Source organism: Peromyscus eremicus, chromosome 16_21 (assembly GCF_949786415.1).
Source record: "Peromyscus eremicus chromosome 16_21, PerEre_H2_v1, whole genome shotgun sequence".
Classification (NCBI taxonomy): Eukaryota; Metazoa; Chordata; class Mammalia; order Rodentia; family Cricetidae; genus Peromyscus; species Peromyscus eremicus.
This window is the reverse complement of record NC_081432.1, coordinates 12,484,691-12,504,856: the sequence shown is the minus strand read 5'-3', so window position 1 is coordinate 12,504,856 and position 20,166 is coordinate 12,484,691. Positions and strand designations below refer to the sequence as shown.

The window sequence follows — 20,166 nt, the reverse complement described above, 5'->3', positions numbered from 1 at the left end:
TGAATTCATTTTTTTAAAACCTTGCTCTTGTCATTTGTAAATTATGAATGGTTATGCTAACTCCTAGGTCTATTTTAAATATTAATATGAGAATCAATATAACACACATATTCTGATAGTTAGTAAAATGCTGTTTGGTTGCTAAAACTGATGTCAGCATCATTAAGAAGCAAGCAGCATTGTCAATGAATTAAAAAAAATGTGCATAAACTGCACAGACTTGATGCAGTTTCCAGTAACTGTGCCTCCTTCACCACACTGCTGGACTTTCCCTCAGCCACTCAGAGAACTTACCGTTCACGTGTAAAATTACTATGGAGGTGACAACTCCTTCTCACAAGAGTTCAATAGTGTTGTGTGTTTCTAAAACCTTGAAATATGTAAATATTTACATATCTATCAGAAGGCTTGGGTGTGATGGACACTATCAACCCTTAAATTCTCTAATTTATTTATTCAGTTTGTTGACACCCACGGGAGGTCTGCCCCTTTCAGAGCAGAAACAGAGGAGGAATAGACTGAGGAGGGTGTGGAGGAGAGGTGGGGGGCCGGAGGGTTGGGGGAGGGAGTAGGAAGAGAAGAGGAAGGGGAAACTGTGGTCAGGATGTAAAATAAATAAATTGAAAATTTTAAATAATAATTTATTCAATTTTACTTCATGGACATTAGTGTGAGGGTGTCAAATCCCCTGGAACTAGAGTTACAGACAGGTGTGAGCTGCCATGTGGGTGCTGGGAATTGAACTCAGGTCCTCTGGAAGAGCAACCCGTGCTCTTGACTGCTGAGCCATCTCTCCAGCCCCTTGAAATTTTAAAAAATCTCCAGCTTCCTTGTCTACCGCTTTAATGGAGCTCATTGTCACCCAGTCTGCATGTTTTGTCGATCTTCCTGCTTCATTCTGTGTCCCCAGTTCTCACTGTAGACCTGACTAGCAGAAATGAGCGGTAACCACGTCACAGATAAGATGCTATGGGGTCATAAAAGTTATTCTGCTAAGGCAATACACTCTTTATGTTTTAGTTCTTCCTCACTCAAAATTTGAAGACACAGGAGATTACAACACAGACAGCCTGGTCTAATATCTGCCCCTGAAACTTCATGTGCACAGTAGTCTCTGCTTTTGCATTACCGTCTTGCCATTTTGATTTTCTTAGGTCCCACCAGAGTCACCAAGTAAGCTCATCTGATAGCATTTAGGGCTTATCTAGCCCAAATCTCTAAACACCTCCAAATTATTCATGTAAACAGGTCCAAAGGCTCAAGTCCATGTATATAGGCTTAGTTCCAGCAGTGACCCCACTCCTTGTACTGTTTGTGCATTGATTGCTAGTGCATTGCTGTTACAAGACACCTCACATAACAACTTAAAAAGGGGGAGGATTTATTTTTGACTCATGGTTTCAAAGTATTTAGTCCTTAATTCATTGACCCAATGTGCTGGAGAAATTCTCATGGTAGTGCAAGCAAGATAGCAAGATAGAAAGTAGTGCTTTCAAATACACATTCCCAAGGCCAAGTCTACTAGCTGGAACCACCATGTGAAGCTCCTATTGCCTCCCAAAATTATGCCAGAGGTTGGGAACTAAGATTTCAAACCATGAACCTTCAGGAGATATTTCATATTTACACCATCACAATAAGTAAACAGAAATATGTGATACAATTCCAAGTAGACTTGGTGAATAAAAATATCTTAGAGACACATCTTAAACAGAACCAGGAAATCATGAGCACAAATTCAGAAAGTGGAAGTCTGTCAAATATCAGGTACCCGAGCATAAATAACAGCAATGTGTGGGGCAAAAATGAATAGCGAGTTCAAATTAGATAGAAAAATAATATGGAACATTTTCAAGATCTGATATCGCCATGTGAGGAGTCTGGATTTGTGTGTTTGATGGAAAGCACTAGAGGGTTTTGACCAGCTTTTATGAGAATGAATTTACTATCGCTTCTCCACTCTCACTCCTGCCCCATCTCTGGGTTTTGTTTGTTTTTTTCTTTTGACACAGGGTCTCAGTCTGCATTCCAGAATGTCCCAGTACTTACTGTGTAGCACAGGTTGGCCTCTTGAGTTCTCTTTCTTTGAACTCACTAGCACTGAGACTGCAAGTGTGAGCCACCACCCCCAGCTGAGAGTGTTTATGTTTTAAAGACAATTTTAATAGAATGGAAGCAGAGGACCAGATCAGTGTCCAACACAGAAGAAGTGGCTGTAAAAGATGGAAGAAAATTCAAGTATGAGTTATCCACAGAAGCCGTGACTTTGGAGACGGTTGTAGATTATTAGTGGGTAGAGGGATTGGTGAATACTCTTGGGCTTTGATATTATATCCTTTTCTAGTGGTGCAGCCATTTATCTATAGTGCAGATATACATGAGCAAAAAGGAACCAGCATTCTGGATTTAGATTAGCATAATTAAAAGTGAAACAACTGTGGCAGAAAGTAAAATATTCAGAGACACTGGGTATTTAGGGAGGCAGACAAGCTGTGGAATGAAAGGAAAGATGCCTGTGGCAATATACTAAATTTTCCCCTCATAAAATTTACTTTACCAAAGCCTAATTGCAACACACTTCATTGATTAGGATTGAACTGTCCACAGAAAGAAATATCCTGTCACATTTTAACATGGGGTATGAAACCAGGACAATGTTTCTGTTCTACAAAGCCATTCATCATAAAAGCCGGATGATCTCCACTGATGTTCTTTGCTTTCATCCTGATAGATCAATTATTTCATTTCAGGGTTTGCCTGCAAGTCGGGTGAGGTATAGAGTGGATGATGTTCAGTTTCCATACCCTGCCAGTATTTTTGATGTAGAAGAAGATTCTGGAAGAGTAGTAACTCGTGTCAATCTTAATGAAGAGCCTACAACAATTTTTAAGGTCAGTGTGCCATTTTCTTTGTGACATCTATTTGACGTCCAGCACTGAGGGTTTTGCTTAACAGTTGTCAGTATGATTTTCTTTCTATTTTTCTCCTCTTTAATTTTTAAAAGTCATTTCTCATTGAAATTTGGAAAATCACTTCATATTTTATATATTTGGCATAATTAGATGCTACTACTTGGTCTTCTATTGAGAGTCTAGACTCCACAATAATCATGATATTCAATCTGTACTCAATTATATACTGTCCACACCAATCAACACAAGTAATGCTATTATCTTAATGGCTATATGGTGTTCTACTCTGCAAGTAAAGCATTACATTTTTCTTTGTGTTTCTAATGCTACAATAGTAAATCATTAGGTTGCTACTGTGCACCTCTATCATTCTGAAACGACTTGTGTGAATGCTATTTTTTTTACACCTGCTTGCAAGTGTAAGTGCCTACAAGTATAATTGCAGAAGCGAAATCATGTATTCTTGACAGATAATGCTTCTAGAAAATTTGAAAAAATAATATCCATTAACCTAAACTGAGTTGCTTTGTGTTAATAACCTTTAATTTTCACAAGAGTGTACATCTCTGTGAAAATGTTTGCATGCCTTAACATAAATATTAGAGCACTTCTTTGTATATTGTGGTTGTTAAGGGAAAATACCAATTAATACCACAGTAATAATACATAGATATTACCTCGTACATCTAAAACTTTTCAGTTTATGTATTTGAATAACTCCCACTGTGTACCATGTGCTCTTGATTTTAAATGGACTAATTGTTTTAAGAGACTACATAACAAAGTGTTAACCATAAAGGTTGCCTCTTTTATTCTCTAGAGAAAAACATTTTTACTCTTTAAATTTAGGGAAAATTCATGAAAATTAATTTTTTATAGGTAACCTAATTATCTTTTTGCATTGATACAATGTATTTAACACCTTTTAAGTAAGTGTGTTGATGCAATAAAAGTACCTTTTTCTTCTTATAGGCAGCATTGACTGTAGAAATCCATCTAAAATTACATAGAATGAACATCATCCATATACTCTACAAGAAGTTGATTTTTTTCCTTCTGGCAAATAAAGATGACATCACCTAGCTGGATGGTTGTGAAGATTAAGGGAGAATGTGGCATATCCTAACACAATATCTCTTTCCTTGAAGGGAGTAGGAAAATATTACTTTTTCCCACAACTGGAACCAGGAACAAAATAGCAAAACCTTTGATGCTGTCTGTGTTGACATTTTCTCCTGTTTATAATCTGTATGTGGATCCTGTCACTTTTCTAGCTGGTGGTTGTGGCTTTTGATGATGGCGAGCCTGTGATGTCTAGCAGTGCCACCGTGAGAATTCTCGTCTTACATCCTGGAGAGATCCCACGCTTCACCCAAGAGGAATATAGGTATGAATTTCTATCAGGTTTTAAAACACTGAGCTTTTAGTGTGCTTTAGAGGCACTCTCAAAATTGATCTGAATTTATCAATGATGCTGGCTTTCAACTCCAGCTTGATTTTAAAATTAGAATGAAACCTTTGAAGATATACTGTGATTACAACCGTTTAGTATAACGTACTTTAGCAAAGCTTCAACTGATCCTTTATAAATAATAAAGAAGTTTTGTTGAAATATAATCATATAGTTCTAAGTCATTAATGAACCCAGGGGTAAAAATGGATTTTCAGTTCTCATTGTTGCCATTATAATGTGACCTCCACCTCTGATGTATGTTCTATAGCAACACTTTCCAAGACATGTGATGTGTGCCTTAATACCATGTTATATATTATAGCAAGGACACTTTTAACTCATCAAGTGATAAGAAAATAATTCAGAATAACCAATGAACTGAGGTAGTCTAGGGAAAGTTGAATCAGGTCAGAATCCTCTTACATGTGCTCTTACAATGGCACCAAATGATTGGCTAGGTTTTTTTCCTAAGTTACCAATTTCATTAATAGAATCTCATTGCAGTTAGTATCTGTATTAAGACATTGCATAAAACTCTAAATTATTCATTAAGCAAAATATTTTCAATTTTTAAAAAGTGGTATTAAACAAGGACACTTAGAAAGGAAAGCTAAATGAACATGTCCTAGAATTCATTTTTTTATGGACGTGGTGGCTAACCATCCAAGATTCTCTAGGGCACCAGCATTATCAGGATCAGATTCCTACCCAGTCTTTCTTAGAGATGCCTTCTTGCTATGTCTGCACATGGCAAAGAAGGCCAACCCTTTGTAAATGTTCCTTGTGTGGGCACAAATGTGCATGTGCACATATATAATGTGACAGGCATATATATATATATATATATACATATATATATACACACATATATTCATACATAGTTTATAATTATGTTACCATCACAAATCTCTATTTTGCTTGCCTTAATCAGCATCTTCATCTAACTTCTAGTTTGTCTTGAGAAAGACTGGATCACTAAATGCCCTGGGACCCAATGTAGACTCCATTATCCCTTGTTTATCCTGATGCTGATGCTGATTCATGGATGTGAAACATCTGCCCTTATTTTAGTGGATAATCTCTACATTCCCTTCAAGATTGCTGAAGGGTGGTAAACATCCTCATTACAAATACATGAAGCAATATATAATACAGAAATTTTAATCTCAAATTATTCCCAATAAAGTGATTATTGCAAGAGGCTCACAACCCTGGAGTAGAAACAGATGTAACTGTTGTAAACACAGTACACTATGAAAACACAATCCATGAGGAGACAGTAGCACCACTGTGCTGGGGAAACAAGGTGTATAGATGTACAATCATGCCTGAATACCCACATTCTACTGAGCTGACTTAAAGGTGGTATAGGAGTTATCCATAACAATACAGATAGATGGCCCACATCTGTGAGTCAGCGTCAGCATCACTTAAACAGGGATGATGGACTCTTCACTGGGTTCCAGAACATTTAATGATTTCAGTCTTTTTTGAGACAAATTAGAATTGGAAGATGATACTGGTTGAGGCTCAAGAACAAAAGAGATCTCTGATGGCAGTGGAATTCATTGTGTTTTAAAATTTGGATTTGGGTGTTTTATTACTTTTTTTCTTTTTTTTTTCTTTTCTTTTTATTAAGAGATTTTCTAATCATTTTACATATCAACCACGGATTCCCCTGTCCTCCCTCCTCCCATCTCCTCCAAGGCAAGGTCTCCCCTGGAGAGTCAGCAGAGCCTAGTACATTCAGTTGAGGCAGGTCCAATCCCCTCCTCCCTGCACCAAGGCTGAGCAAAGTGTCTCACCATAGGCACTAGGCTCCAAAAAGCTGGCTCATGCACTAGGGACAGGTCCCAATCCCACTGTCTGGGAGCCCCCTAAACAGTTCAAGCTAAACAACTGGGATTTGAGGGCTTTATAATTTCAAATAACTTCTTAAGAGTTTGAACCTTCAGCAGGAACCAAGATACTGGCAGGTGGAGTAAATGAGGACATAACTTGGAAACACCTGCCACCACAAGAAAATTTTATCTTTATAATACCATAGCTCAAAATCAACTTCCATGATGTAAATCCTGGACAGTTCTCCAAAGCAAGCACACAAACTATACTAAGTGTATTCTAAATTCTATGTGAGACAAATAAAATCCCATAGTTAATGTGACTATTAGTCCTTCCCCCTCATGCCCATCATTGTTGTCTCTCTCACTTGACTTTCTGGAATGCTTTGTTTGTAGTGGGCACAGTTTTCTGCCATTGGAGATATTTCCCTGTTGAGTTACTTTGAGTGTTTCAAGCACCAACGTGACAGATTCACATGGTAGTTTTTGCTAGCTTTATGTCAACTTGATACCTGCTATAGCCATATGGGAAGAAGGAAACTTAACTGAGAAAATGCCTCCATGCCATAAGGAAGCCCACAGGGCATTTTCTTAATTAGTGATTGATGTAGGAGGGCCTAGTCCTTTGTAAGTGGCATCATCCCTGGGCTGGTGGTCCTGAGTGCTATAAGAAAGCAGATTGGCCAAGCTCTGGGAATCCTGTTGAAGAGAAGGGGGAAGGATTGTACAAGCCAGGGGGATCAAGTTCATCACAAGGGAACCCACAGAAACAACTGACCTGGGCTCATAGGAGCTCACAGAGCTGGACCGACAGCTAGGGATCCTGCATGGGACTGACCTAGGCCCTCTACATATGTGCGACAGTTGTGTAGCTTGGTCTACTTGTGGGACCAGGACCTGTCTCTAATGCTTAGGCTGGCTTTTGGGAATCTATTCCTCATACTGAGCTGTCTCCCCAGCCTTAAAACAAAGCAGGGAGCTTATCCTTACTGCAACTTGATATGGCATGCTTTGTTGATACCCATGGGAGGCCTTCCTCTTTGTGAACAGAAACACGGGAGGAGTGGATGAGTGAGTGCAGAGGGGATATGGGGGAGAGGAGGGGATGGGAGGAAAATAGGGAGAGGAAACTGCTATAGAGATCTAAAATAAATGAAAATTTTAATTAATAAAAAATTAAACAAAATATAGGTACTTGGGATAGAAAAATAAACTGCCTCTTTATATGCAGATATTAAATTTTTATAGTATTCCTCAAAGAAGAGAGAGAGAAAGAAAGAAAGAAAGAAAGAAAGAAAGAAAGAAAGAAAGAAAGAAAGAAAGAAAGAAAAGAAAAGAAAAGGAAAGAAAAAGAAAAGAAAGGAAGCAGTCTGAGCAACCTATGAGGGAGCAAGCTGGTAAGCAGCACTCCTCCATGGTCTCTGCATCAGCTCCTGATTCCAGATTCCAGCCATGCCACATGCTCTGACTTCCCTCCTTGATGGTCTTGGTGGGAACTGTAGGCTTCCATAAACCCTTTCCTCTTAGGGTTGTTTATGGCCATGGTATTTCGTCACAGCAATAGAAACCTCAGCTAAGACTTTACACTTCTCCCTATCTTTGCTGGGGCCCTCACAGACGCTGGTAAAGGAAATTTTCTTGTCCATCCTTGGAAACTCTAATAGGGAAACAAACAAACAACACAACCAGGCATGGAATAAGTATCATTTCCCCTTGAGTAAGCTCAGGACATCCTGCCTTTTCTCTGGGCCCCAGCTTGGAGCTGGACTTGTTCCCAGTTAGTAACAGGTGTGCCTCAGATTCTCAGACATTCATGCTGATCTTTGTCTCCTTCAGGTAAAACCTTGAGGCTTTGAGGCCAAGGTCAGGATGACAATCTGGACATTGTTCGTTTGGCTTTCTTTTCTGTGTGTCCTTGTTCAACACTAATTTTGAAAAACACAAATGTTTTTGCTTAATAAATAATTTAGCATTTCCCACTGTGTCTGAATATAAATACCAACCACAAATAGATTCTATTAATAAAATTATTAACTTAGAGAACAAAAAAATTGCCAATTATCTGGTGCTATAATCAAAAGCAGTCAGGAGACCTTTAAGAGGGTTCTGACCTTCAAGAACTTTCTCACAGCTACAGAGTCTTTATGATTGTCTCAATCCTTTGTTATTCTGAATCAAAAAGGGGATTTAGCCATCTTGTAACTTGTTTATGGATAGACTCCTATATAAAGTCAATGTTACTGATGAAATAGATTTAGTGGAATTTGGTACTGAAAAAAAATGGCCTTCCTTTCTCTCAGATACCTAGGAAATTTAGGGAAAAAAAAATAATAGCAAATCTGAGCTGAAGGCATTGCTTTGGTGATTGGTGTCAATATCTGAATTTAAATGTTTATACAGTGTGCTAGGAAAACCTTAAAACAGTGGGTAGCTCCTCAGCAATTGTTCCAGCTTTGCTGACTTGGGGGACACTCATGGCAGTGTTTCTGGACTCCCCTACTTTCTCATGAGCACACAGCCAAACTGTTTTCTAGGTCCACTTGCTATTGGGAGTCACCCAACAGGGCTATACTTTTGGAAATAAACTGTGGTACTGGATGGTCTTTACCATGTTTTGGCCTGGCTGAACCATTTTGCCCAGAAATACCTGAAATACAGAATAAACCCAGGGCAACCCTGTCAGCCATTTGTTGACATAGGCAGAAACACAAGATAAGAAATTTGCATGTCTGTCTTGTACTAGGTACTGTCCTTTCAAATGATATAAATTAACATTATATTGATTTGAAAGAACGCATGACGTAATTTATTAACCATACTGAAAGCCCTGCTCGTTCATGCTGCAACATTTTCTAATTTTGTTTTGGTTTGGTTTTGTTTTGTTTCCTTTTGGAAGCATTGTCTGTAAGGATGATTCTTGTCATTATATTCTCAGTCGCTAGCTGTGGCAATGTTCTTATGCTATTGTAGACTACCTGCAAGGCCATCCCAGCTGCCTTCTAGTACAGAACCATGAGTATAAGATGCTTACTGCCTTTGCGCTCTTACTTTTAAATCTATTTCCTGCCTCAGGAGTCCATGCATGACTCCCAGAGGGCAAAGAGGCATCACTCTATGACTACCTGAAAGATGCCTTGTGTTGGTGTCACTTCTGGAGGAAGAAAACACAAATCCTTCTAGGATCAAATTTTGCAGAGATACAAAATGGTACTGTGTGCATTCTGACCCTGTGGTATGGACTCACCATTTACATGTGGACAATATTTTCTAAGAAAAATCACACTGGGAGCTGGAAGACCTGTGGTTGTAGGTCTCAGGGTTGTCTCTGTTCCAGTGTTCATGTCTAGGTTCCTAGGGGAAATTTTGTTTCCAAGAAATGACCACATTTAAAGATGAACTATTCATTTATCTCGGGAATTTAAACTGAATTCATGACAACCATGGCACCATCTCCCACTAACCCTACTATTTCATGTATATTGGAACTGCCACTTAGATTACTCAGCCTCCCAAAAGGAAAACTCAGAAACATGGATGGTGTAGCAATTAAAAGCCACACACTTGTCTCACATGGCAATCAGAAATGAGTGCAGCTCTGTGGCAGCCGACAAATGGACATTTGACCAAGCAGGTACAGGGACCCTCTCCTCACCTTTTAATTCCATTTAGATCCTCAGTCTATGGGATAGTACTAACACTTTCAAGATAGGCCTTTCTCCATTATGGAATCCCTCTATAATTACCCTCAGAGTCACACCCAGAAGTGTGCTCTTCACATCTCCCAGGACATCTCAGTCTAATCAAGTTTAAAACAAGATTAAACATGCAATGATGTAACACACCAACATGACTATATTGAGGCTCCATGATGACCTCCATCCTCATCCCCCCTCTCCTACCTTTACCTAAAACCAAGTGCATAAGGAGCTAGAGGCATTTTATTGCTGAAACATGTCATGCCCTCGATATCTGTCCAGATTCTTTTTCCTTTGTTTGGATTATGACTTATTTTTCCCTTTGCAGTGAATAGAGATCAAGTAATAGTACCTACCTTGAGCACTATAAGTTAGTAGGGTGTGTGTGTGTGTGTGTGTGTGTGTGTGTGTGTGTGTGTGTGACATGTAGCCTCATATCTTTATTTAAACCATTTCCCACAATTTGGCTTGCATTTAAAACTAGAATCACCTTGTAATAATCTGTTCTCAAACTTTTCTCATGTCTTGACCGGCTCAGACCATAGAGACTACCTGCTGGACCTGACAATTTATTATTTGGTTTAACAGAAATCCTTGCTACAAGGGTAAATAGGTTGCTTTGTTTTTAATTTTCATGATTACTTATTCTGTGTGTATATTTACGGTGGAGGGAGGACATGTGTCACTGTGTGTACGAGTGGACAAATTTGTGAAATCAGTACTCTCCTGTCATTTCTTTGTGGGTTTTAGGAATCAAACCCAACTCCTCAGGCTTACAAGGTGACTACTTTTCCCTGATGAGGTATCTCACTGGCCGAAGCTGTCAAAAATCTTTCAGTTGCCTTTCAATCTTAGAACCAATGTGAAGGTTAGGGAGTTGTCCATACATCAATACCCCAGTTATTAGATTCATTTTGTTAAATTATTTCTGATTCATTCTTCTTGGGGCCTTCAGCTGTTTCATTATTTACTCCCTCTTCCAAGTAGTATGACGAAAACTGAGTTAAAAGCGTTATATGAGAAAAAAGTGATATAACAGCCTACTGTCCATTATTGGTAGGTATCCTGACATGGTTTGGGCAGTTTAGGAATGAAAACTCCACGTAATTAGTGTCATTATTAATGTGGAACATGTATGTAAATTAAGATATATTAAATATGTCCAACTTATTCATTTTCTTTTGATATACAAGCACATAAATAAGGCCTACTTTAACATATATGTTTAAAATCTACATTAATATCCATTAAATTTCTCTCTCTTTGTTTTCCTTAAAACTTCTCCTAACTAATCATAAATATCTTGAAATTAGCTTACATCTATCAAAATACTAAAGTCCCACAGCAATAAATTACCAAGGTGAGACTTTAAAAGCAACAATCTCTTTAGAGGAAACTCCCATGTGAGAGGGTTGGAAGAGAATTTGAGCCAGGCTGGGGGACTTTAAGAGAAATATAAATTATGAACCCAAGTTAAGAAGAGATAGAGAATATTAGGCCAAAACATCCCAGCGTCCCAGACTTCATTGTGACATTGAAATGAACACCGTCTCACTTAAGTGTGCGTCTACAGGACAATCAGGTCATCTGTAGGTTATGGTACAAACCTCCCACCTCTGTGTCTCTGCTCTCCTCATCATTAACTGCAGTTTGATGAGGGACACACATCCTTTACACAAACACCACATGAAATTCCATAATGTGATAATTAAAGTGTGGTCCAGATGTGCCTCCTATGGCTGTAGCCTCAAGATGCAACCTAAAGCACAACATGCCCATGTTTGATCAGAGGGTTTCTGTCTTTCATTATTTTGCATCTCTTAGAAAGTTATTATGCTGTCATGGGTAATTCATGTAACTCGTCTCTCTGTTAACCTATGCAAGAATACTAAAATCCTAGTAGTAGTTAAGGTTGGATGGTTACCCGAGCATGGATGGACTCCTGTAGGTCAAGTGTGTTAGTACCCTGAAGAATGACATTTGATCTTCATCGGAGGATGGCAGACTGAGTCATGCATACACTGGAATTCGCTTGCCTTCAGGTGGAGAGTAAATATCATGGAAAGGTCAACATGTCTAAGATAGACCATGCAGTCTAAATGTGAATATTGATTTTGGGTGGAAAATGCAGTGTCTTACTCCATTTATCAAAAAATTAGTCAAAGACAATTATTTTTAAATTTTTCAAAAAATACAATGCATGTATATATATATATATATATACTTTTTTTAATTTTCAAAAAAAATACAATGCATTTATACATATACATATAGCTTTGATATTCATTTATGATAAAGATGTGCCAATTTATTATTAAATATTTCAAATTTAAAGTTATAAACAATTAAAAACTGTGCATTCTAAAGTATAGTTCCTACAAAAATAAAAATTAAATTTATAACTATATGCAAATAAGAAAAAGATCAAATGTTCCAAACATATTTTTGTTAATTTTTTAAGTATTTTGTTAATCCTACAAAAATATTGTTCTGTTTCTACTAGTATTTAATTTTAATGTATGAAACCCAAATAAAAGATAATTATACATAAGAACATCCTGACATTTTCCAAACTTTCAATACTCTTCACTAAAATATAACCTTCACAATTTCCATATTAAAATTAAAAAACTGGTATGTTACTGATTAAAGTGAATTAATTTAATAACTAATGACAGTAAAGACTTATATATAATTCATATTTAAACTCAATCTGAACAGCTTTTGTATTGGGGATTGAAATTAGTATAAACTGAATAAAGAATTAATAGTCTACCTTCTAATATGTAAAAATGAGGGAAATTATAATTTATAATCAGAGATAGCTATTTTATATACTAAATTATAAAAAGTAGGAGTAATATTTTTACAGCAGTCCAGGGAGATTTCATCAGTCAAAGAATTGCAGTTCGGTTCTATGAAGGGACATTGCTATCATTCATGGAAATCTTGATTTACAGACTTAAAGGCCTTTATCCATCAAGAACATGAGTGTAGGGAGAAAACACCGAAGAGATTACAACAGAAGGCAAGAAGATCTGTGGAAACTACAAGTACAGAGAGTGCTGCTTGATGACTAAAACTGCTCGACTTTTGTATAGATCTCTTGTCCAACATGAAATCTCATATTTCCTGAAGATAAACTGCCATGTCTTCTGCCGTCACTATTCAAGTCATCCTCAAGCATAAGAGAGTTTTTCTTTATATTTGAGAAAAGGCTTGGGATGTTTGGAATGTATCCATACACTTTCTCTGCCACGTGGAATTGAACTTCTTCACATCTTCCCAATTGTAGATGATTTACAGTCTCTTGTTGTTCCCCTTGTTTGGAGTTTATTACTCACAGTTTTAGGGATGGCATCTTTCTCTCCTTGTGTTAAATCTCTGGGGTGTCCTGTTTCCAGGCTCTGGAGGTAAGGTTCAGAGTTCATCAGCCTAGAGATGCAAGCTGGAGGACGTTTGAGCAATATGAAGGACCTTATTTTTATTATTTATTACAAGAGAAATTTGAAAGTATTGAAAGGAGTTAACCAGAAAAAGTCATACTTACCACTCAGAATGGAAGTCAGATCTTCCCACTGAGTGGGCACTCACAATCATGACATAGCTTTCCCTTCAATTTATAATGGTGAAGTCATTCATTTTCAGTCTTCCATGGTACTCAGTAGCTGTGCCATTTAATTCATCTTCCAAGGGGTAATTATTTTTTTTCTTGTAAAATTTTAAAACGTGGTTATGTTCCCTTAAGCAATGCACAGAAAACAAAATCACATGCATAAAAATCACACGACAGGAAAAGATACGCCAGGCCATTGCAAACAAGAAAAAGCAAGGATTATTATATGACATTGATGAACATATAATTAATTCAGAGTCAAGTTCTGAGGGTGCACATGCCCAGTCTCACTAAATAGACTGTAAACTTAAGTGAAAGAGTAAAGCTTACTCCTTACTCTACTTTCGTAATGCCCAAAGCGCAGCACTTTTCAATGTAAAGAGACATACACTGTATTAGGTGACAGTGGTGGGCACAAAAGGGTTGGCACAGATAAACTGAATCATATGATTGCTAGAATCTCTCTCGACACACCTTTGATTTGTGGTGTATGCCCTGTGGCTTTGATGTCCTGTTTTCTGATGTGTATGCATGGAATCTTGCTCCTTTATAGGCTTTGCCTGTGTGCGTAAGTTACATATCACGGTATAAATAAATGTAGTGATTTCAAATAGCCACCGGCTGTTTCTTAAGATCCATGAGTTGCTTGGACAGAACTTGTGCTGGTCAGAGCTGGGTTCACATATGATACTATCAAGAAAAGAGGGACACAAACAATCCAAACTGAGGATATTGATCACCCAAAAGATAACAAGCTACTGTAATAATGGAGAAGGCCAGAACTCAGCCACACTGTTTGGGAAATAGGATTTTAATTAAGAGCTGTGCTGGAGAGATCCTCCCATGTTTACTAGTAGAGGTAGTTTCACAGTGTGAAGCAGGGAACCCATAAAACAGAATAACCAGGTATGGGGGCCAGTAAAAGGAGAGATAGGTGTTTTTCCTAGTGAAACTGTGTCAAAGCATGCCTCCCTGGTCAGTGGCAAAGCCAATGTCCCTGAACTGTAAAGCTGGCAAGAAGGGATTTTCTTAAAGATTTTACAGAAACAATTTACAATGTCAAGTTTTCTAATGGAAAGGCATAAGGACAAGGAAGCTAAGAACTAAGAGCCTGGAAGAAACTTTCCTTAAGTCAAACTGGGAAATTTGGAAATTATCTCAGGTTATGGACCCTGCTGATGCTCAAAATGGTGGCTGAGTTTTTGGAGGATGTCTGGACATCTCTTCCTGTGTTCTCTTCCGTCCTTGATAAATCTGTATCAGATGACTTCCCATGCTACTATGGAGCAGAGTAGAAGCCTCTGTACTTCTTCAGAGTGTTTCCCCTGGAGCATGAATCCTAATTGGTCTTAATAAAATCCTGGAGCCAGATATTGGGGTGAATGGTGAAAGATCAGAGAAACAAAAGGAACAAGCCACAGCCACCTCTCACCTCACCAACTCCTCAGCCTAAAGAGACTGAGCTCCTGTCTCCTCCCGCCTTATATTCCTTTTCTCCCCTCAACCATATCACTTCCTGTCTCAACCTCCCTAGTGCTGGGATTAAAGGCATATGTGCGTCCCAAGTACTGGGAGCAAAGTCATGAGATCCCAAGTGCTGGGATTAAAGGCATGTGCCTCCCCTGCCTGGCCTCTATGGCTAACTAGTGGCTGGCTTTGCCCTCTGATCTTCAGGCAAGCTTTATTTGTTGGAGCATACACAAAATATCACCACAGCCCCAAGCTTATGACACTTGCACATACTACACACACATGAATGTCACCCTAGGTGACATTTTTATCTTGATAATAATTTGAGAAAACCTTTGTTATTCCTACTCTCAAATGTTTATGCTCAAGGTGCCTTGTGAGTCTGAGCAGAGCTGAACCTCTAACAGCTTCTGCCCACGTGGTCCTTGACTCATTTTCTTATTTATAATTCATCCTCAGAATCATGGGGTGCTGGTGTCTCTGAATATTCCTATCTTGGCACTATTTTTCTTAGTTAAATGTGTGGAATCAGGTCACTCTGGCACAATTACCACAAGGTTACAAATAATAGGAGTTCCAGTGGGTGTTTATTTCTTCTCGTTTTCATTAAACTTTCTCATAGCAGATATAAAAATGGTCCCTTAATTGGTACTCATTTGCAAATATATTGAATTCCAACATGTCAAAATAAATTAGATTTGTCTCTCTCTGTAGAAGGAGGGCAATAGAACCAGATTGGAACCACTGAACTTTTATAACATCTATTGACAAACACTTTCACGCCCTAAACTGCACAACATTTAAAATAATTAGGAGCTTTGTTCAGCATGCATAACATTTACTTTTATTGTTACTTCTTGAACCCAAATACAAAGCTTGATTTTAAACTGTGAAATAATTGTTTCATCTCTCTTTATACTGTAAAAATGGGGTCTAACATTTGGATACTACAAATTATGTTATTTTAGTATAGTTATTAGCTAGATGACTCAGATATTTTAAAATGTTTAATTGAAAAAGAATTATTACATATATTTTCCCAAACAATTAGAAATGTTAAGCAAGTATTAATTTATGACATTCTTACATGTAAATTATTATAAAGTTGATAATCTTTCTGAGTCATACTTTATTTACAAAGATTTTTTTTAAAGCAGTAAGTTTAGAATTATTTTGATCAGTTTTCTTCTTAGTTAAAAACTACTGCTGTTTGAGTCCATGCATGTAATGAAGCATTATCCAGCAAGGCAATGCAATGTGATGTACATATCAGGAAGCCAGGTTGGAAACTCAAGTACCTGTGGCTAAAGAAAATCAATATTCTATACCATGTAATTATAACCTCATGGCATTCTGGGAAATGGGAGCAGAGATAGTGAACAGATAGTACAGCTGGAGGTTCGGGAGGAGAGAAGGAGCAGAGACGACAGGGGAATTTTGAGATCACCATAAAGCAGATTTCCAGTGCCTGGAACAGCAGAAGGCCTGACTGAGCAGACATCAGAAACAGGCATGTACGTACAGCACAACCGCCCCCAGTACATGCTGAGCTACCCTGTTAACCTGCTTGAGTTTCTGAGACAGAGCTCACTCTCACACAAGTCATGGGAATGCAGTATTAACAGCCATCCTAGCAGCTGGGAAGTGATCGTATCTCACTGTGCCTTATACTTCATTTTCCATGAATAATGTCCCCATTTTTTTCATTGCCTTTCTTTAAATTACACAATAGAATATTATTCAGTTGTTAAGAGAAACAAAATTAATTTGTCAGGTACGTGAGTGGAACTGGAAACATTCTGGGTGATATATAACACAGACCCAAAAAAATAAATGTCACATGGTTTTTTGTTTTGTTTTGTTTTGTTTCTCATTTGTGGATGTTAGCTTTGATCTTCAGATAGGTCCACTTCATTTGAAGTTCCCACAGGAGTCAGAAAATTAGTAAGGGGCCATGGTAAGGGGAGGTTTTCAAAAGAATACAATGCAGTGGTATAAAGGGAAGTAATGGAACAAGCAGGATTGAGTGGGGTGGGAATGAGAGGGCAGAGTACAGCAAGGAATAATGGGAGGAATAATTAACACTAGGGACCTTCTGAAAAAGCAACAATTAAATCTACTACAATAAAAGCTTTCTAAAATACATGCATATACGTGGACTAGAGGAGTATAAATGGAGTTACACTATAACAGGACAACAATGTCCCAGTTAGACTCCCCATTTTTTAGTTATTGTGCAAGGGAGTCCAGTGGACCCCAAAACATTATAAGTCATTGGCTGCTCTTGGTTACTCTCCAATAGTGCATAGTAAGAACCTGTGACTGAAGGCACCACATACTTAAGTCATAGATCATGAAGAAAACATGCTGGGACTAACCCAGGAGCTTCATCTCTAGTGGCTAGCTTGCATAAGGCTGAGGGGTACGATGCCTGCTACTGTCAGGAATAAGTAATCATCAGTTTTACCCAAGTGTGAACCATGTGTACTACAATAATGACTGACCTGGCTAGAAATGGCCCCAATGCAAAAATGGCACACATGTCATGGGAGTCACCAACCACTTTCTGATTGGATTTTAATCTTGCTCCATAAGAGGAAACTCATACATTATACTGTTACTAGGGCCAAGAACTTGTGGCCACCCAGATAATAGGCCCTAAGAGAGTATCTACTACTATTATTCTACTAAATGGATTTAGTATTAAGTTGACTCCTAATGACTTGTAGTTATACCCTTAGATTGGTGCATCTCTCAACCATTATCAGAGACACGTTTTTGTTTTTTTTTTAAATCAATAGATGGTGATTAACACAGACCCACAACTGGTAAAGGTGCAAGGAATAAAAGACAGTGGAATGCTTAGCCCTAAATAGGGTGTCACATCCCTTCTCCCATGGCTCAGGAATCATTGTGAAAGATGTGAGTGGAAAGAGTGTAAGATCCAGAGGTAATGGATGACTGCAAATAACCGGTGTTTTCTGGACACAAAAGAGTAGCTGCACATACAAACTCACAGTGGCTGTGCCAGTATGCACAAAGCCTGTGAAAGATAAAGCAAATCCTTAAATGGACAGGGAAAGTTGGCATAGTCCCATGCCTAGCCAAGGAACTATTCACAATTGATGGATGCTGTGAGAGAATGAGTCAGTTTTCTTTAAGAATTTGACCCATGGTAGGCTGACCATGCTCATGTGGTTGACTACACAGCCAAGCATATATGAGTAGCACAAATTGGACTTGCTGGGTTTTACAGCAGAGGGCTGGGGCAAAGTTGAGCAGGAAGAGAGATGAAAATGAATCTAGGAAGGCGTTTGGAGTAAATGTGGGTAAAATGTATTACATGAAACCTTGAAAAACTAATAAAAACTTTTAACAAAGAAAGGTAGGACAACCACAGCGATGCACACCTGTAATCCCAGCACTCAGGAACACAGAGGCATGAATATAACTCAAGTCTCAGGGTAGCCTGAGCTACACAGAGAGTCCTACACCAACTAGACTACATCCCTGGTGCATGAACAGGCTTTTTGGAGCCAATTACCTATGATGGGATACCTTGTATAGCCTGGAGGCAGGGGAGGGGCTTGGACCTGCCTCTACTAATGTACCTCCCCATGAGAGGCCTTATCTTCTTGTAGGAGGGAATGGGGAGTGGGTTGGGACAGGGAGGCTGGAGGGGAAGAGAGATGAGGGGGATCTTTGATTGGTGTGTAAAATGAATTAAAAAATTCTTAATTAAAAAATAAATAAATTTTAAAAGGTCTAGTAAAGCACATTATAAGAAGAATTTACAGTGTAGGAGTTAATGGTAGAAGATTTGTTTGGACTAGGCCTTCTGAGAATTCTTTACCTATAATTTAGTTGCTTCTAAAATAAAACAGCACATTTTGATTATACTTTATAGAAGGAAAGAAGAGAATGATACATCATAATCTATCAGTTATAAACAGTGAAATACGAAAATACACTTAAAAAATGTTTGTGAAAAATCAAACTTAGTCACCCGATGTTATAAAACAAAATCTGTTAGCTGTCAAATTTGTAAAATTTATACAATTCACGTTTTTAAAACTTTGAATTTCTTTTGTCAGTTGGGAATATCACACTGGACTTGCATTCATGGAGTTTGTCGATATACTATAACATCTCAGCTATACATTGTCTATAGCCTTACCTCCATCCACCTCCATGGTGATTCATGCTCATCCGATTTAACCTGAATATGAGTCTGTCTCTCTATCAATAGGATTATCTTGCTCATAATATGTAGTTAATGCATTTCATATTCAAGTTATATCTCACTGCAGAGAGAGAATGTAATTTGTCAAATAATACAACAGATATTTTCCAGAGCATAAAACAATAATAAAATGGGCCTGACTGCCAATAAACGGAGAAGAATTGAAAATGTTTAATCTAATGTTCACTTATCATAGAGGTCCACTCAATTCAGGCAGGAGAAAATTGAATTTTTATAGCAGTGTTTGTTCTGGTAGAGAGAAGTGTGCCGCTAGAATAATTAAGGCAAAGGTTAATAAGCTGATATTTGTCTAGAAGTAAATTAGTTTTACACATTCACTACCAAGAAGAAATTTAAATGTTTTATTGGTATGCAGAAGATGTAAATTTCTTTATAAATTATGCCATTGATTTTTTGTGTATTAATTAATTCTATCCTGATTATTCAGTTAAAGTAGCAAAAATGCATACAGCATATTGTTTTCATGTTTGAATTCTTTTCCTAATGTTAATGCCTGAAGGGTACTTGTTCCAGAAGTCAAGTTCACATGCATACACCTTGTATTGATGGCAAAATAAGTCCGTCATGAAAACATAGCAGTTAGCTTACTGCATATAGTAACAAGATAGAAACTCAATCTAAGCACCAGCTATGAACCTCTACAAAAGAATTTCCAGCCTTAAAGATCATCCCATAGTATAACTAATATGTTTTCTTGTGTCCAATTTATAAAAAAATAGCATGTAATATTATGTCACAAATAAACAACTCACTATTCTAGTCTTTGAGTATCCCCTGTAGCACAATAATATCACAACCAACTTAAACTATAAGAACAACACCCTTGTCATCTGGAAGATTGAGGAGTCAGGAACCCAGACATGGACTAGGTATGGCCTGTTTTGTGATCCTTCACAGTGTTTGCATACAGGTGTG

The 20,166-nt window shown here is 37.9% G+C and overlaps 1 protein-coding gene across 9 annotated transcripts in view; it reads left to right on the top strand.

The window, feature by feature from the left end:
• Positions 1-20,166, top strand: part of Pcdh15 (protocadherin related 15) — a 623,956-nt gene that overhangs the window by 463,923 nt on the left and 139,867 nt on the right. For all 9 annotated transcript variants that reach the window (XM_059244015.1, XM_059244010.1, XM_059244012.1 and 6 more), the window contains 2 exons: positions 2,751-2,891; positions 4,187-4,299. In XM_059244015.1, coding sequence (XP_059099998.1) covers positions 2,751-2,891; positions 4,187-4,299 — 254 coding nt within the window. The remainder of the gene's footprint in view (positions 1-2,750; positions 2,892-4,186; positions 4,300-20,166) is intronic.